The 19,354-nt window shown below is 39.3% G+C and overlaps 4 protein-coding genes across 4 annotated transcripts in view; 2 read left to right on the forward strand and 2 right to left on the reverse strand.

Annotated features, from left to right (window-relative positions):
- Positions 1 to 19,354, reverse strand: part of LOC115226337 (zinc finger protein 271-like) — a 478,512-nt gene that overhangs the window by 347,569 nt on the left and 111,589 nt on the right. The gene's annotated exons all lie outside the window — the stretch shown is intronic.
- The window catches only part of LOC118768553 (zinc finger protein 239-like), a 225,563-nt gene that overhangs the window by 139,018 nt on the left and 67,191 nt on the right, over positions 1 to 19,354 (reverse strand). The window lies entirely within an intron of this gene.
- The window catches only part of LOC115226522 (gastrula zinc finger protein XlCGF17.1-like), a 371,227-nt gene that overhangs the window by 98,135 nt on the left and 253,738 nt on the right, over positions 1 to 19,354 (forward strand). The gene's annotated exons all lie outside the window — the stretch shown is intronic.
- On the forward strand, positions 7,739 to 11,350 carry LOC115226390 (zinc finger protein 765-like). The gene is made up of 3 exons (XM_029797388.1): positions 7,739 to 7,877; positions 8,331 to 8,567; positions 11,301 to 11,350. Exons 1-3 carry the CDS (start codon positions 7,739 to 7,741, stop codon positions 11,348 to 11,350), a joined length of 426 nt encoding a protein of 141 aa, XP_029653248.1.

The raw sequence follows: 19,354 nt of genomic DNA on the forward strand, positions 1-19,354 counted from the left end.
TTGACATAACAAAAGCAAGTTTGATGAGGAATTGCAATCTTCGTAGAGTGAGTGGTAAGCCCGTGTCAGAGGGCTGAAGGGGAGATTCGAGAAATGGTCAGCACTGCTCCAGTATTAAAACACAGTTGAGTTTCCTCAAAGTCAGTAAAATGTCGGTGGTGTTGGGCACCACTGACACTAAAGTGGAGCTCCAGTCTTGATGTTGATGGTGTGAGGAGGAGAGGTTGCAGATATTCAAACATTTTGGAGGATAGGCACAGGCCTGGCTATAATACGAAGCTTGCTTCCCAACCACATGGTTCCAGGTTCAGTTCCACTGCGTGGTACCTTGGGCAAGTGTCTTCTACTATAGCCTCATGAGTCGACCAAAGCCTTATGAGTGAAGTGGATTTGGTAGATGGAAACTGAAAGAAGCTCGTCGTATGCGTGTGTGTGTGTGTGTGTGTGAGTCTGTTTGTTCCCAGCCCCACCATTGCTTGACAACCGATATTGGTGTTTACATCCCTGTAACTTAGCAATTCAGCAAAAGAAACTGATGTGATAAGTACTAGGCTGACAAGGAATAAGTTCTAGGTCGATTTCTTCAACCAAAAAAAAAAAAACCCTTTGAGGCAGTGCTCCAGCATGGCAGAAACAAATAAAGGAAAAGAATAGAGAAAAGACAGACTTTTGCCACGGAATCTATACTTCTTAATATAATCACATTTCCCACAAGTTTTCCCATACTTTCGTCATTAAGTGTATCAACTTTTACGTTCTTTTTATTTTGTTATTTTGTTCAAAAAACTCTTGGAGACTTCCACTGCTCAGTTCTGTAGTTTGTTGGTAAACTGGTCTAAACAAATCCAGCCATTCCTTGGAGCTCATTGACAAGGAAGGTGGAATTACAGTGACATCCTTAACACTTAGGAGACGACAAGGCTGATCGATCGGGCGAAAAGTGAAATGACAAAGAAGATTGTATTCGTTCATTCAATTTCCTACAAGAATATAGTTTTATATAACTGTAAAGTAATTGTTTTGTTTTTGTTTTTTGGAACATTTTTTTTAATATTGCAGGAGTGGCTGTGTGGTAAGTAGCTTGCTTACCAACCACATGGTTTCGGGTTCAGTCCCACTACATGGCGTCTTGGGCAAGTGTCTTCTGCTATAGCCCCGGGCCGACCAAAGCCTTGTGAGTGGATTTGGTAGGTGGAAATTGAAAGAAGCCTGTCGTATATATGTACATATATATATATATATATATATATATATATATATATATATATATATATATATATACATATGTGTGTGTGTGTATGTTTGTGTGTCTGTGTTTGTCCCACTAGCATTGCTTGACAACCGATGCTGGTGTGTTTACGTACCCGTCACTTAGCAGTTAGACAAAAGAGACCGATAGAATAAGTACTGGGCTTACAAAGAATAAGTCCCGGGGTCGATTTGCTCGACTAAAAGCGGTGCTCCAGTATGGCCGCAGTCAAATGACTGAAACAAGTAAAAGAGTATAGAGTATGCCCTGTGTAGGGCTTGTGAAAAGGGCTGTCTTCTTGGCACTGAAACTCCAAATGAGGCTCCGTCTCCAAAGGGTTAATCACCATCAACAATGTTGGGAATCCTTCTAATTATGTTGTAGGCCTCTTGTCTTGCTTTACATACTGTGGCTGGTCATGCAAAACAGAATGGCAATTACCACGGCAACTAGTACAGTCCAGGGGTTCCGCAAGAAGTTAGAAAACTGCTAAAATCGGCAGTAATTTTTAATTCTCCTGTGCAGATATGTGTGCATAAGACTATTAAATTATTGCACAGGGGTTCCCCGGGCCAGTGGAGTGTTTCCTAGGGGTTCCGCTCCAGCAAAAAGTTTGAAAAGCACTGATATATATATATATATATATATATATATATATATATATATATATATATATATATATAGTTATCCGTAATAATGAAGGGTGAAATTAATTAGAAATAGCAGTCAAAGAGTTATAGCTATTTCTTCTACTAAAAAGGGAGATTTCAGTTTTTACTGAGATCTCCCTTTTTAGTAGAAGAAATAGCTATAACTCTTTGACTGCTATTTCTAAATTCGGTATGTGGTAAGGCAATTCGTTGCTAAACCCTTTATTGCTTAGTATATATATATATATATATATATATATATATATATATATATATATATATATATATCAGTGGTTTTCAACCAGGGTTCCGCAAGAAGTTACAAAACTGCTAAAATCGGCAGTAATTTTTAATTCTCCTGTGCAGATATGTGTGCATAAGACTATTGAATTATTGCACAGGGGTTCCTCGGGCCAGCGGAGTGTTTCCTTGGGGTTCCGCTCCAGCAAAAAGGTTGAAAAGCACTGCCATACACAGTGGGAAAACTAGCAGTAAACCATATTATCTCTCAATAAACTAATGAATGTCAGATACGTATCTAACGATGGCTATGAACACATTGTTGTTTTATTTACATTGTTATTTAGAAAATCTCCACGTGTTTTGGAAACGGATTCTGGGAGGACAACCAACAACATCCAACAACAAGAATTTAATTTTAAAAAAAAACCAGTGAGTTGTTTCCCCTTACATACGTTATATATTAAATACGCATGCGTCGTGACATTGATTTGCTTTTCGCTGACCCATGTTCACGTTTTGCGCCGCGAAATCCGTGCAGAAATTCTCCGTTGCATAAATCTTATAATCTCAAACTGTTTTTATTTTGTGTTACTAATTAATTGAAAATTTAACTTCTAAGGTAAGGATATTTTAAAATAATAATATTAAAATATTTTCATCTAAGTTAATTAGAATCGCTCGCGCTATGCCTTAATTTTATATATATATATATATATATATATATATATATATATATATATACCATCATCGTCTAACGGTAAACAGTACCAGATCTATTATCAATTTTTCCGAAATCTTGGATTGCGCTGTTCTCTGTATTGAGGGAACAGACCGTATTTCCAAAGTTGGTTGATTTACATTATCCAGATAATGTCTAATTTGGACATTGTCTGGACAATAGCAACCTTCGGTACTACAAGCGAACAGTGATCCCTGGTGCGCGCAGTCGCGCATCCGTGCCAGCTAGTCGTGAGTAGTCGATCCTACAACGACTACCTAGCAAAGTAAATAAAACACAAAATAAATGATTTTTTAAACAAAGTAAGGATCGACTAGTCATGACTAACTGGCACGCACCGGGACCATTGTTCGCTAGTAGTACCGCAACCTTCAGTGAAACTATAGTATTGTAAGGTTACTTATTAGTTTTCCTTTCAATGCTCCAAATATACTATTCAAAGGAAACAAGTGAATTGTCGCCTGTAGTGGTCTACTTTGAAAACAAAAATGTTTTTCAATGCTTCTAATTGTTTTGTAATGAAAAAAAAAACGCACTTGTCTTTAAAATAATACACACCGTATATCGTTGAAAAATATTTCCTAAGCTCCAGTAGGGGCTCGCTATTAACTTAGTTTTTGCAGTGTTGCGCCAATCAGCTCATTTGCATATGCAAGTCGCTGTAGGATCGACGGGCTACGACTGGCTTGCGCGTCTGCGTGCACCGGGTCCAGTCTACGCGACGAGTACCTACAGTTGTCCATTGGGTTTAAGTCTGACAAGTTTGACAGCCAGAATTTAAAAAATAATAATAATAATAATGAAATTGTTATATACAGTGCTCGTGTACACTACAAAAAAAAAAAAGAAGTGGCATTAGGCGCAGGAGTGGCTGTGTGGTAAGTAGCTTGCTTACCAACCACATGGTTCCGGGTTCAGTCCCACTGCGTGGCATCTTGGGCAAGTGTCTTCTGCTATAGCTCCGGGCCAACCAATGCCTTGTGAGTGGATTTGGTAGACGGAAACTGAAAGAAGCCTGTCGTATATATGTATATATATATGTGTGTGTTTGTGTGTCTGTGTTTGTCCCCCTAGCATTGCTTGACAACTGATGCTGGTGTGTTTACGTCCCCGTCACTTAGCAGTTCGGCAAAAAACAGACCGATAGAATAAGTACTGGGCTTACAAAGAATAAGTCCCGGGGTCGATTTGCTCGACTAAAGGCGGTGCTCCAGCATGGCCGCAGTCACATGACTGAAACAAGTAAAATAGTAAAATAGTAAATAGTATTAGGTCTGCAGTTGGTGAATTTTAGGAAGCATGGAAATTTGGAAGGATTGTAGTGTGTCGACAGCTAACAACTGATTTGGATAGTTTATTCCATGCTTCAGCAATTTTGAGTGTGAAAATATGTTTCCAAAAGTCATGGGTATTGTGTTGCTGAGTGATTTTGTAAGCTTACTCATGAGAGCTAGACTTGAATTTCAAAAAAGTGCCCAAGGTTGTTGGAGAGATGGTGGATAATCTTGTGGATATCTGCCAACCCAGTTGCCAGACGTCTAAACTTTAATATGTCCATGCTCAGGGAAGCAAGACGTTCAGGATATGGTAGATACCTGACATCAGACATCTGTTGGTTTGCAGGTTTCTGAACAGTTCCCAGCAGAATGATATGCTGAGCAAGATAGGATTTCCAGACTGGTGATGCAAACCCTGGACAGGCCATAGTCGTATACAGTTTTAAACAGGCAGCTGGAGAGTTGCGGACAAAGGTCTTACTGAGTGATGCTAAGACACCCTCAGACATCTTGACAATTTTAGGGATGTGGTTTGTCCAACGCAGATCGCTGTTTACAATAATACCCAGATCACGTTCACCAACAAACCTCTTAAGATGGGTTTTTCCTCCCAAAGTGCATGGCGGTGCACTTGTCCACAGAGTTGCCCGTCAGTAATCCATTGCTGCATTGCATTCAGGTCTAATTGCAGGTAAGCTCTCTCGCATATAGGATCTGTTCTTTTCATCTCAAGGTACAGCTTGATGTCATCTGCCTATTTCAATACTGTAACCTTCTTCAAGTTGGCATCTATGTCATTAATATATGCAACAAACAGTTGATGTTAAATTATTGTAAAGATCCACTCTTGGGTTATGCGGGCTTTGTAAGAAGGCACTGAGTATTGGTTAAACATGTATAGCATTCCACTGCATACTTTGTTCATCCAACACCAAGATGTATCCCGCAGTATTTATTCTAAGATTAGATGTGAGGTGATATGACATGACCTTCATTACTCACTACAACTAAACACTGTTGCTAGAAACTTAATGTGTATCACTCTGTGGACATCAGAAGAACCTGTCATTTCTCCTTGTTAAGACTTTCGGTCTTTTGACCTTAATCTAAGTATTTCTTATCAGAGACCAACCAAAGCATGCCATGTTTGTAAGAAATTTTAACTGTGTTAAGTGAAACTATACACCAATGGAACGGTTTTCCTCTGTCTTTGCAAAGAGGAATTGGCCTCTCCTTAGTACTTGTACCATTGAGTCTTCTCAAATTCCCTGACACTCTTTGTTCGTGCGTGTGTGTGTGTATGTATATATACACACACATATATAAAACAAAGTTAACAATGGGAAGTGGTATATTATCCATTTTTATATCTATAAGATCCATAAAATAGAGAGATTAATAAATGAAATATCCGACATATGTTTCAACTGATGTACCAAGAGCATATCCATTTATAATTATATAATTAAATGATTAATCAATACAATCTATTTAGTAAAACAGCTTCATCAGGGAGTTTAAGAGAAAGTTCCTAGTTACACCATTACTTTATAACTACCTGGACTAACCTCCCAACTTTGATAATTATTTATATATACATATTAAAGCAAGACACTTTATTTCATGGGGCTCCAGTTCACTCAGCTGGTAAAGGGGCCAGCCTTGTCACACTGTGTCATGCTGAATCTCCCTGAGAAGTATGTGAAGGGGTATGCATGTCTATGGAGTACTCAGCCACTTGCGCATTATTCTCGTGAGCAAGCTGTTCTGTTGATCGGATCAACTGGAACCCTCGTCATCGTAAGCGATGGAGTTTCAGTTAAACAATAGTTCCAACAATTCCAAAGTCACTTGAGATCTTGGACAACAGCGACAACCAAGCAATGATGAATGACATTTCTGGAGAAAGAAGAATGTTACTGTCCTCTATTTTGTACTTTAACACAAACATTTTACACAATGTGAAGGTCAGTAAGTACATAGACCTCACATAAAAGTTGTATGATGTAATTTTGATAACATTTAAAAGTACAGCTATGGTAACTGGAAGTGCATGGTTCAATGGTTAGAGTGTTGGGCTCACAATCATGAGGTAGTGAGTTCAATTTCTGGTCTGGGCAGTGTGTTGTGTTCTTGAGCAAGACATTTTATTTCCTGTTGCTGCAGTTCACTCAGCTGTAGAAATGAGTTGTGATGTCACTGGTGCCAAGCTGTATCGGCCCCTTTGCCTTTCTCTTGGATAACATCGGTGGCGTAGAGAGGGTAAGCTGATATGCCTAGGTGACTGCTGGTTTTTCATAAAACAACCTTGCCCAGACTTGTGCCTCAGAAGGTAACTTTTTATCCTATGCTGATTCATGTTTGGTGTTCAGCCTGCAACCCTGGGCAAGTGCCTTCTCCTATAGCCTTGGACCAACCAAAGCCTTTTGAGTGAATTTGTTTGACAGAAGCTGGAAGAAGCCCATGCAGCTGCCGTGTGAAGAAGTGCTGAGCTCTAATTGTGGCGGGAACCTGCAGAAGGGGTAGACCCAGGAAGTGGTGAGGAAGGATCTTCAGATGCTGGGCCTCACTGAGGAAATGACAAGGGACAAGGTGTTGTGATGATTTGCTTTACTTGAGAAGGTGCATCAAGCTAAGTAAAATCGCAGTCATCCATACATACAGGCTTGTCCTTTGCAGGTAGCAGAGCCAAGTAATATGCACCTGTGCTAGTGGTGCATAAACGCACCTCTGTTGGTGGTACATAAAAGAAAAAAAACATTGAGCGTACTCTGTGAAGTGGTTGGTGTTGGAAAGGGCATCCATGTCACAATCAGATGTCTGGAGTCTGGACAGCTGACCCCTGCTGGTCAGTTCCATGTCAAACCATCCAACCCATGCCAGTATGGAAAATGGATGTTAAACACTGATGATGATTGTGTGTTTTTGTGTCTGTGTTTGTCCACCCACCACCACCACCACCACCACCACCATTGTTTGACACAACTGGTGCTGGTTTGTTTACATTCCTGTAAATTAGAGGTTTGACTAAAAAGAGATAGACTAAGTACCAAGCTTTAAAAAACTAAGTACGGGAGTCAATACATTTGACTAAAACATTTCTTCAAGGTGGTGCTCCAGCATGGCTGCAGCCATAATTTACTAGATTGAATCTAGTAAAACATAAAACATAGAAAATGTTGAATCTTAATTTCTAAGTATCTTCTATGGCTTATACTGTCTCTCTGTTATTTCAGATTATCATTTGACATTGGAATTCAAGAATATCTTCTTCACCTTGGATAGATCATCATTATTTATCATCTGCTAAAATTAATGGAAAATGTGATGCTGAAGTAAAACAACTGTGTTTGTTACTGGGAAATATTTCCTCTGACTTAGCAAAATTTTTGCAGTCTGCAAAATGTTACAAGATGATTTTTACATTGTAATTAAACTTGATTGCAAATGAGTTTGCAGTATCTTCAGATATTGACTAAGATCATGGTTGATGTAGCAGTGGAAGTATTTGCTGAGAATAAGAAAATTAAAATTAAAAAGAAGAATAGCCTCTGCATCTTGTGTTGAAACAAGAAAAGATATGGAAATTGAATTGTGGGAGGACAATGTTAAATCGGAAACACAGTCTAGAATGATTCGATTTATTGATGAGATATCAAAAGATGTTGGTAAAACATCATACTACTGTGACATCTGTAAGAAGTCGTTCACTCTAAAAAGTAAGCAAACTGCTCATGAACATACTCACACAGGGAAGAAACCATATCACTGTGCGATCTGTGGTAAATCATTCTCTCGAAGTAATCAATTGTCTAAACACAAACGTATTCATACACAAAAAAGAACATATCACTGTGATATCTGTGGTAAATCATTCTTTCAGAAAAGTAACTTAACTACACACAAACGTATTCATACTGGAGAGAAACCATATGACTGTGATATCTGTGGTAAATCCTTCTCTCAAGTATATAATTTAATTACTCACAAGCGTATTCATACAGGGGAGAAGCCATATCACTGTGATATCTGTGGTAAATCATTCTCTCAAAATGATGACTTAAATAGACACAAACGTATTCATACAGGAGAGAAGCCATATCATTGTGATGTTTGTGGCAAATCATTCTCTCAGAAAAGTAACTTAACTACACACTTATACATTCATACAGGACAGAATGCAAAACCACACCACTGTGATATCTGTGGCAAATCATTCTCTCAGAAAAGTAATTTGACTACACACTTATACATTCATACAGGACATAATCCTAGACCCCACTGCTGTGATATCTGTGGTAAATCATTCTCTCAGAAGAGTAACTTAACAACACACAAATACACTCATACAGGAGGCAAGCCAAAACCATATCACTGTGATATCTGTGGTAAATCATTCTCTAAGAAAAGTAACTTAACATTACACAAACACATTCATATAGCAGAGAAACCATATCACTGTGATATCTGTGGTAAATCATTCTCTCAAATATATAACTTATCTTCTCACAAACTCATTCATTCAAATGACAAACGATATTACTGTGATATCTGTGGTAAATCTTTCTATAAAAGTGATAACTTAACTACTCATAAACGAATTCATACAGGAGAGAAGCCATATCACTGTGATATCTGTGGTAAATCATTCTCTCAGAAAGGTAGCTTAACTACACACAAACTTGTTCATACAGGAGATAAACCATATCAATGTGATATCTGTGGTAAATCCTTCTCTCTAAATCAGCACTTAACTGCCCACAAACACATTCATACAGGAGATAAACCATATCACTGTGATATCTGCAGTAAATCATTCTCTCAGAAAAGTACCTTAATTACACACAAACACATCCATACAGGTGAGAAACCATATCAATGTGATATCTGTGGCAAATCATTCTCTCTAAATCACCACTTAACCAATCACAAGCACATTCATACAGGGGATAAACCATTTCAATGTGATGTCTGTGATAAATCATTTTCTAAGAAAGGTAACTTAATTACTCACAAACATACACACACAGGGCATAAACCATATCACTGTGACATTTGTGGTAAATCATTCACTCAAAATGGTGCCTTAGCAAAACATAAGTGTATTCATACAGGAGAGAAACCCATCACAATCTGAACAACACATAAATGCATTTGTACAGGAGTGAAGCTACATAAATAAGCACATGGTAAATCATTCTCTCAAAACACACGACGGCACATACATGTATTCCTACTAAAGTGTAACTATCCATTTCATTTTATTTTGATTTTCTTTCTGCTTACCTGGGTTAAATAAACATATTAATGCTTTGTTTTACATCTGAATGCTGTTCTTGTTACTAATCATTAACTGTTTTTCAAGGAAGAGATCTTTTATTTAACAAGCCTAGAAAGGTACCAAATAAGCCCTCAAGTTGTTGACAGGTGACAAGAACATCACATATAGTGACTGCCATAGAGCACGAATGTAAGCAAACACACATATCATCATTTAATGTCTATTTTCCATGCTGGCATGGGTTGGACAGTTTGAAAACTGGGGAGCTGCACCAGGTTCCAGTCTATCTTGGCATGGTTTCTACAGCTGAATGCTTTTCTTAATGTCAACCACTCCAAGAGTATAATGGGTACATTTTATCTGCCAGTTATGAAACTCTGGCATCAACAGTGCTGCCAAAGGTTTTTTTCAAAACGTACAGAATTTTACTGAAGCCCCCAAATACAGTCAAAACGAACTTTTTATACATTTTTTTTGATTTGGAAAACATTTATTGAAACGTTGAATGTTTGGACATCAAAAAGAAAAATCGTCTTCGTGGGGAGTTTCTCTGTTGTATCAATTATTTTCAAATAATGTTTTACAAAGTTGTTCATCAGTCTCCCACATCGTACAATCGGTATTTTGTAACAAAGTTTTTGACCTCAAAAGAGCATTAACCCTTTAGCATTTAAACCGGCCATATCCGGCCAAAAGTATTCTGCCTGTTTTATGTTCAATGTGGCCAGATCTGGTCTCTCACACCAGCCCTACAATATCGTTTTAAAAATTAGCAGCTACCTCTTCAAAATCTCATAGTTACAAGATAATGCATGATTAGTTCAAAACAATGTGGGTAAAAAAGGATTAATTTTGGCAGAATAATGCAAACACTAAAGGGTTAAGCGATGAAGTTTTCAAGTGATTTTGACTTTTAGTTTTGATATTGTGGAAAACAGCGAAAATTCTTTCTGGCGATGCAGAGGAGTCTGGTAAAGAAAGAAGACTGAGCATAAAGAATGGCAACAGGGGGTAGCAGTACTCATCACCACATTTCTCTTGTGAAACAGCAAACCAAAATTTTTCTGCTTCATTATATGGGATGAAAGAACGTTGAACCATTCCTGAATAATTTCTTCGAAATCTTTTTCATCACAAAAACTTGGGAAGCACATGATAAGTGGTATAATTGACCTTGGTCTTCCTTCAGTTACGGTTGGTTGGTTCCAACACCTCTAGTAATCCCAAATTGTTCTGCATATCACAAGATGAAAACTGCACAAGCATTTGATTTGAAAGACTAACAAAGAATCGTATATCCTGTCGGTGCCAACAATTCGTCAAGGGCAATGGTGGTAGCATTTTCGTATAAAATTCTCTCAGCTCCAGTGCCAAAGTAGATACAATCTAATGGTTGGGATGTCGTTGCATCGTTGACATTAATCTCACACACATTGATGACAGAAAGTAAGTCAGGTCTGATGAAATTGCTCAAAATTCCCTTCATTCCAGCGTTGATGGCTCTTTTAAGCTTATGCATCCGATAGCCTTCGGCCTGGAATTCCAGGTTTAGTTTGTTAACGTCATTTAAAATGAAAGAGAGGAATGCTAAATACATATTTGTAAGAGGATTCTTCATTTCAGTGAGAATTCGTCGAGCCGTAATTGGACACCCACCCTCTAATGTTACTTGTGCGAAATATGCCAGCAGTGTTGGCCACTGCTCTAAAATGCACTGCGCAACTTTCTTGGGAGACAGCCATCTAGTGCAACTTGCATGCAGGACTTTGTGAGGATCAATTGAAGCTATTTTCTGCAGATCTTTGAATTCATTGATACGCTTAGGACTGTGACTAAAGTATGCTTGTCAATTCTTCAACAGAATTCGGTAATTCATTGCACGTGTTTGATGAACACAAGTGTAAAGAATGACAGACACAGGCTCGCACGAAAAGATCTGCCCTGTTCTGCTTCAACAAGTGCTGAACACCTCCTTTGCTTCCCATCATAACATTTGCATTATCACAGGCAAAACCTATCAAATTTTCCAGAGGAATAGCTTGTTTGTTTCAAAATGATAGAAGACAGCTGTATATACCCGTAGCACTGCAATCCTGTATTTCTATAAGTGTAAGAAAATCGTTGACTGTCTTTTGAATTTCAACATCTTAATATCTGGAAACCAGGACATGTTGCTTTTAGAGTTGAAACATCAGTTGTTTCATCAATAACGAGTGAGAATTTTAATGAATGAAGTTTTTTTAATAAAGTGTTGAAGCTGTAGGGGCCAATGGCTTTAAGAAAGATTTATGTACCTTTCATTCAGGCACACTTTACATCCTGGGCAATTTTAGAATCAGGACAGGTGTTTAAAACAAGGCCAGGTAAGTGGTCCAAAATAGAAATTGGGAGAATATGCTCAGCGACAAATGCACAATATTTTAATTCAGCAGCTGCTACTTTCTTGGAATGGGAAGAAATTGATGAGGCCTCGAAATAATTGGTCGACTTTTTTGCTTCCTTTGCATTCTTGCTTTGTTTTTCTCTCTGCTCGTGTCGTAAAATTTGGCTCAAACTACCTGCAATTTCATGCTTGCATAATATGCATTTGCCTTTAGTTGTATCGTTCTTGCCTCGCTCCAACCAACTAGAAAATTTTTCATCACACAATAATTTTTGCAGAAGTTTCCTTTCATACGATGCCCATCTAGCCTTCACGTTCATTATCTGAGGAATGTTCTGTTTTCAAAGTTCTATCACTCATCTCTTGTTCCAGTTAATAGATCTGTAAGATCTATTTGAATTAATCAAATTATTAAACACATTACATACCATTTAAAATCCAGGTTCAGACAGATACGGTGGATTTGTATAAATAAGTGCTGTAAAATTGAGTCTAATTTATCAAAGTTTCAAAAAAACAATCACATACCTTCAGCCTGTGAGAAAACTTGTGTTATGACAGCTACGGTTTGGTAAACAACGTATATACATTCACCCAAAATTACAGACACCCTTGACCTCATTAGTCAATGCGTGTGTCCATGCAGACGTGTTTGCGAAAGCGGACCAGACGTACTGTTATTTTTATTAAGCTCACAAACGCACATGTAAAAAAATCAATCGGTCAAAGCCTGGATTTTAAAAACCAATGCCAAGATCACTAAAGCATACAGCAAATTCACCTGAACGTACAGCACATCAAAATTTTGGCCAAAACGTACAGTTTTGTACGAACGTAGAGTCATTGGCAGCACTGTGCATCAACCACAACTAGGATCTCACTTGGCTTGACAGGTTTTCTCAAGTATGCTCTGTTGGCAAAGGTCTTGTCACTGCCTCTGTGAAGCCCAAAGTTCGAAAGGTGCTTTTTATGTATCACTGGCACAAGTACCAGTTACATGACACCAGCATTGGCCACAACTACAATTCCACTTGGCTTGACAGGTCTTCTCAAGCAGATTTATAAATGACAAGCTTCTTTCATTTTCCATTTGCCAAATTCACCCAAGGCTCTTGTTGATCCATCCACCACAGCAGAATTGATACTGGTGCTAGTGCCACATAAAAGGCACCCAGTACACTCTGTGGAGTGGTTCACCTTAGGAAAGGCATCCAGCCACAGAAATCCTGTGAAAGCAGAGCTGGTGCAGTCCTCTGGCCTTATCAACTCTTGTCAAACCAACCAACTCCTGGCAGCATGGAAAATGAATGTTAAATGATGATGATGATGACTTGCAGTGGAGAAAACCACATGATCGGAAGCGAACTTCTTAACCATCCATTCATGACCTGTGCCTATATCAATACCAAACTTCATTCGATGAAAGAATATATCAATGTATTCACACAAGAAAGACATTAACAGTATGATAACAACACTACATTTTATATAACCACAATATGTGTACATTAATAACTTAATTTACTATTTTGATATTTTTAATAAAGAGAAATAATTAAGAATACTTGGATATTTCGTTTTTGGGTTTGGTTTGCAAGATTCTTTATATGAGTTCGTGTGTTGAAGCATGTTCTGTTGTGTCTGGGGAGAGTCATTTTCTTTTTGTGCCTTATTATTTATCAATATACAGATGGATAAGTATACAGACTACATGAACAGACACGGAACCACACATATAAAGATGCACATCCACACATACAAACATGGTACACACACACACACACACACAGACAGACATGCACACACAGATGTATATATATACAAGCACATGCTCACACACACATCCATACATAGAAAATACACAAACACGGACAGGCAAGCACATAAATATGCAGGATACGTACATACACATGCAAAACACACATACGTACATGCATGCATGTATAGGCATGCACACACTGACCCACTGACCCACACACATGCGCACAAACAAACAAAAGGGAACGCAGTGTAAATAACGGACAGAGTCAAAACTATTGGAAAGGTTGCAAGACTCAAAGAAAATTTTAGGAAAATAAAAATAAGAAAGAAGTGGAAATTTTACCAGTGAGTGTGTTAAATAATAAGGCACTAAAAGAGAATGACTCTCCCCAGACACAACAGAAAATACTTGGATATTTATATAGTTATTCATTGCAGTTTAAACAAATAATCAGTATTTAGAACTGTATTTTCATTCATAAATGTGTGCACGGTGGAGGCATGTGTCTTAGTAGTCAGGGTGTTGGATTCATGACCATAAGATTGTGGTTTCAATCCCTGGACTGGGTAATCCATTGTGTTCTTGAGCAAAACACTTCATTCACGTTGCCCCAGTTCACTCAGCTGTAAAAATGACTTTAGCTTGGAGAGGGATGAGCTCCACCAGGCTTTTTCACCCGAGATACTCTGCAAGGCTGCAGTACCCTAACAACCCTGAAGGGGTTAAGGGACTTGTCAATTAATAACAGAAATCAACCAAGCATTGAATAACCCACCTAGTGGGCCCCTAGCCTTTGACGATGGCACTACTTCTGACTTGACCAGTAGGAAAGATTCATTCAAGAACCGATATCAAAACCATTTTGCCAGCTTTAATAAAACCAACTCGAGGCACTCGACATCGATGCCTGATTTTGTGTGGCAACTTAAAGATGAAAGGATTGTGGTATTTGTTCTGGTTCTTCACATTCTGAGTTCAAATCCTTCCATTTCCTACTTAGGAGGTAGACATAATCCATCACCCAAATTAACAACACAACATTAATACCTTGGGTGCCATAAGCAGAGTCTACTCTGTTGCAAGCATTCAGATCAGGTTTCTGTTTTGAGGATATCTCCCTCCTTCCCTCCCATCAGCCTCAGAGGCCTTGTAAAGGCTCATGGGAACTGATTTCCTCTGGACTGAAGGATAAAAACTTTCAAAGTAAACCACTTTATTCTCACATAGTTACTGTATATATGAGGTGGTATCAAAGGTTCCTGCACTAGTTACGTTTAAGAAAAAAATAACTGATTTACCTAAGTTTCTAGCATCATCTTCAAAATAGTCACTTTGTGCAACAATACACCAGCCCCAACGTTCCTGTCACTTTTAGAACCCAGCCTGGAAGTTGTTTTCTGTTAGCAAGTCAAGGACCTGCTGCAATCACTGAGCAAGGGATCCTGTTGTGGGCTTTCTCCAGGTCAACCAAGTACAGTGGTTTACTTTTAGCTAAATGCTTCTACAGTAATTGTTTCATAATAAAGAGAGCATCTGTAGTACTTTTCTCTGGTATAAAACTGAACTGTATCACTCTCTGATTCAGTGGTTAGAGTGTTGAGGCTCACAATCATGAGGTAGTGGGTTCAATTCCTGGGATGGGCTATGTGTTGTGTTCTTGAGCCAGACTCTTTACTTCATCTTGCTCCAGTTCACTCAGCTGTAGAAATGAATTGTGATGTCACTGGTGCCAAGCTGTATCGGCCCCTTTGCCTTTCCCTTGGATAGCATCAATGGCTTTGAGAGGGGAGGCTGGTATACATGGGCGACTCTTGGTTTTCCATAAAACAACCTTGCCCGGACTTGTGCCTTGGAGGGGAACTTTCCTGGTGCAATCCCATGGGCATTCATGACCAAAGTGGGTCGTTACCCTTTACCCCTTTTCTGTAAATTTCCTGACCCAGTCCAGCAATTTGCCTCTATAATTTCCTTTCCCTAAAGCATCTTATACCTTTGTGACAGTTGACTTTGATGCTGACATTGGGTATGGCACCTTCCTGTACAACCTGATTTGCTGCATGGCTAACTAAGCTGTATCCTACTCTGCTAGATATTTCAAGCATTTCGGTGGTAATTCCTGATGGACCAAGGGCTTTTCCTGGCTTCATATCCTTAATTGCTTCCTCCATCATACTGCTGTCATCTTTGGGAAGAATCTCTGCCACTTGTGCATTCTCCACATTTAAAATCTCACAGCAGCACTTCCGTGTTTCACTCTTTCCATTGTCACTAAACCATTATCTGTCCATACACCACATCAGCAATCTGGAACAGTTCATACCTCTGCTACTCATGCAGTAGAGCATTGTTGAACCTTTTGCTTCTTTCAGTTTCCGTCTACCAAATCCACTCACAAGGCTTTGGTCGGCCTGGGGCTATAGCAGAAGACACTTGCCCAAGATGCCACGCAGTGGGACTGAACCCGGAACCATGTGGTTGGTTAGCAAGCTACTTACCACACAGCCACTTCTGTGCCTATATATATATATATATATATATATATATATATATACATATATACGACGGGCTTCTTTCAGTTTCCGTCTACCAAATCCACTCACAAGGCTTTGGTTGGCCCGGGGCTATAGCAGAAGACACTTGCCCAAGATGCCACGCAGTGGGACTGAACCCGGAACCATGTGGTTGGTTAGCAAGCTACTTACCACACAGCCACTCCTGCGCCTGTTTATTTTTTGCAGCGGAACAGTGAACACGGTTGCACCCTCACACATTGTCTTTCAAGCGTATCTATCCGTGTGCGAGTGAGTGTGTTGGGGGTAAATTTTGATCCTTTCACCCACATCATTTTCTCTGAGGAATCAAGGAATCATTGGATTCTTTTTTTTTTTTTTTTTCATTGAATGAATTCTGGTGACCTCCTAATATGCTACAAAACCCTTTTTTGGGTCCGGAAAACGGGATGGAGTGAGGTAGAAGCCTTGGAAATTTCACCCCATTGATCCTTTCACCCACACGATTTTCACTAAGGAAAAGAAAACTCGGACTTTGGGATCCTTTTGGTTCGAACGGCAGTTTTTTAAAATAATTTCCACGTAACTAAACACTTTTAAACTTCGTATACTGGTAGAATGTGTTTATAAAACATCTTTTTCTCTTGGCTTTATCTTACAAACTATAGTTTGTAAGATATTTGTTGTTGTTTTTTTCTTCAATTTCTGCAATTTCAACCAATCAATGATGTCTATTGAGGTGAAAACATTCTGTGCCGTATGAAAATCTCCCTTGTTTAAAAAACAGATTTGGTTTATTTACATTTCTGGGATCTTTTCTTTTTGAAGGCCAGATTTTCCTAGTTAACTAAACAATTTGAAACTTCGTATACTGGTAGAATGTGTCAAAAGAAAACATTATTGTAAACAAAATTGAAGACAAAATTGTAATTCGTAACTTAAACGTAGTTTAATTTTAAGAATTTTAACCAATGAAATCGCAGCATTCGAGCTCAAATTATTTACCTCTTCTTCTGTCTTCTACATGTGCTAGAAATAACAGCTATATCTCTTAAATCGATTAATTTCGTCGCCCAATAAAGATATTAACGATATTTTTTGAATATTTTCTTTATTTTTTTTTACCGAAAAGGCTTCTCCCATGGTTTTGAAGGGCCAGAAACAACAAAAACAAAACAATAATATGCCTAAATCGGTCTCGAGTTTGCGCGTGGAGTGTTAGTCGTATTGTAAAAATTTGCAAAATATTTTTTCATAAAAGGATGCCCCCAGCTTGTCGGAAGCTGTGATATAAATTGGGAAAAACATCCTCGACACCAGTGCGTAATTGGTACTTAATTTATCGACCCCGAAATGATGAAACATTGACCCCCCCCCCTTCTGTGCAAATTTGTTGCGGCAAGTGGCAAAACACAACGTGTATTTTTGCTTGTGTGCGTATGTGTGTGTATGTATATGTCCGTTTGTATGTGTGTGTATGCTTATATATTAATTACTATGTGCTTGTGCAAATGTGTGTGTGTGTGTGTCGTGCGTCTGCTATATTTCTTTATCAATATCGATAACGCAGCAATGTTGGGATTTCATTGGTTAATATTCGAAGATGTTGGGATTTCATTGGTTAAAATTAGTAAAAATTAAACTACGTTTAAGTTACAAATTACAATTTTGTTTTCAATTTTGTTTACAATAATGTTTTCTTTTGACACATTCTACCAGTATACGAAGTTTCAAATTTTTTAGTTAACTAGGAAAATCTGGCCTTCAAAAAGAAAAGATCCGCAGAATATTATATATACATGCATATTCATATATAAACTCAGATATATATATATACACCTACAGATATATATACATACTAACAGCATAGCCCGGCGTTGCCCGGGTATGTAAGAGCCCCTAGTAGGCAACGACTAATCCCAATCTAGTTTCTTTCCCTCTAGGGAACGAAGGCGCATGTGTAGGTTGCAATGTCTTCTCTTCACTCGAATACTTCTGTGTATACGATGTTCCTAGCTGTCCCTTTGGGCGAAAACATGAAAACATCATTGTGCCTCCCAACGCGTGAACAGCCCACGTAGAGTTGACCGTGGGCGAAACACTGTTCGCCCAAATGTAACCCAGCGACTTGTAGCGTTTGGCCTTGGGATTTATTGATGGACATTGTGAAGCAGAGTTTGACAGGAAACTGAGAACGCCTGAAGTGGATTGGTAGGTCAGCCCCCGACGGTTGAAGGTGCATGCGTGGAATAAAGACGTCCTCTCCCTTCCCACAACCGGTAAGTATTGTGGCCGTTATTAAATGTGGTGCCAAATGTTTCACAACCAGATGTGTGCCGTTGCACTCTTTAGGTGGAACCAAATTCCTGATGAGCATAAAGGGCGCACCGACTTTTAACTTCAGGATGTGTGGCGGTAGGCCTGGCGGTTCAAGTGAATTCAGGAATTCAACAGGATAATCGGCAACCTCGGCGGGGTCTGCTGTCCTATCTATAGATTTGTAGATGGGGACATCACCAGGAATAGCTTCAAGTAGCTGGATATTGATGGAGTTGACCGTTGTATTTTTGGGTGCGAGAATAGCTCTGCCTGCCAGCCATTTTAGGTCGCGTAAATTGTTTTGTAGGTCGTTGAAGACAGCGTCCCGGAGGCTAGCAGGGGTGTCGACAGTGGTGCAAAGTGAATCCAATTGAACGCAGCCATCCACATTAGCCGGCATCCTATTTTCACCGAGCGATAAAAGGTCCCTGGAGAATGCAGTGGATCCGCTGTCACCAATCAACTGCGCGCGCATGTTAGCTTGGAGGTGCAAGGGCCGCACATGTACCCAAAGAGCTGACGACTTAAGGCACGCGCGCACGGCATCGGCACGGGTTCCTTTTGTAATAACAGGTAGAGTCTGCCTGAAGTCTCCTGAAAGAAGTTATGTCAATCCTCCCATGGGGGCCGTAGAGTCTCTGGTGTCTTGCAGGGACCTGTCCAGTGCCTCAAGGGCGCCTTTGTGTGCCATAGTGCACTCGTCCCATACGATGAGTTTGCATCTGCACAGAATGTCGGCCTGTTCTGAGTTCTTGGCGATGTTGCAGATAGGTGACTCGGACTTTGCCAGATCGAGCGGGAGTCTGAAGGCAGAGCGGGCGGTTCTGCCACCCGGAAGCAACGTGGCCGCGATACCAGAGGAAGCTACAGCCAGGGCAATGTCTGTGTTGCGTCTGACCTCCGCCAGAAATAGTTTCGTGATGAAGGTTTTGCCAGTGCCG

The sequence above is a fragment of the Octopus sinensis genome, linkage group LG30 (assembly GCF_006345805.1).
Source record: "Octopus sinensis linkage group LG30, ASM634580v1, whole genome shotgun sequence".
Lineage (NCBI taxonomy): Eukaryota > Metazoa > Mollusca > Cephalopoda > Octopoda > Octopodidae > Octopus > Octopus sinensis.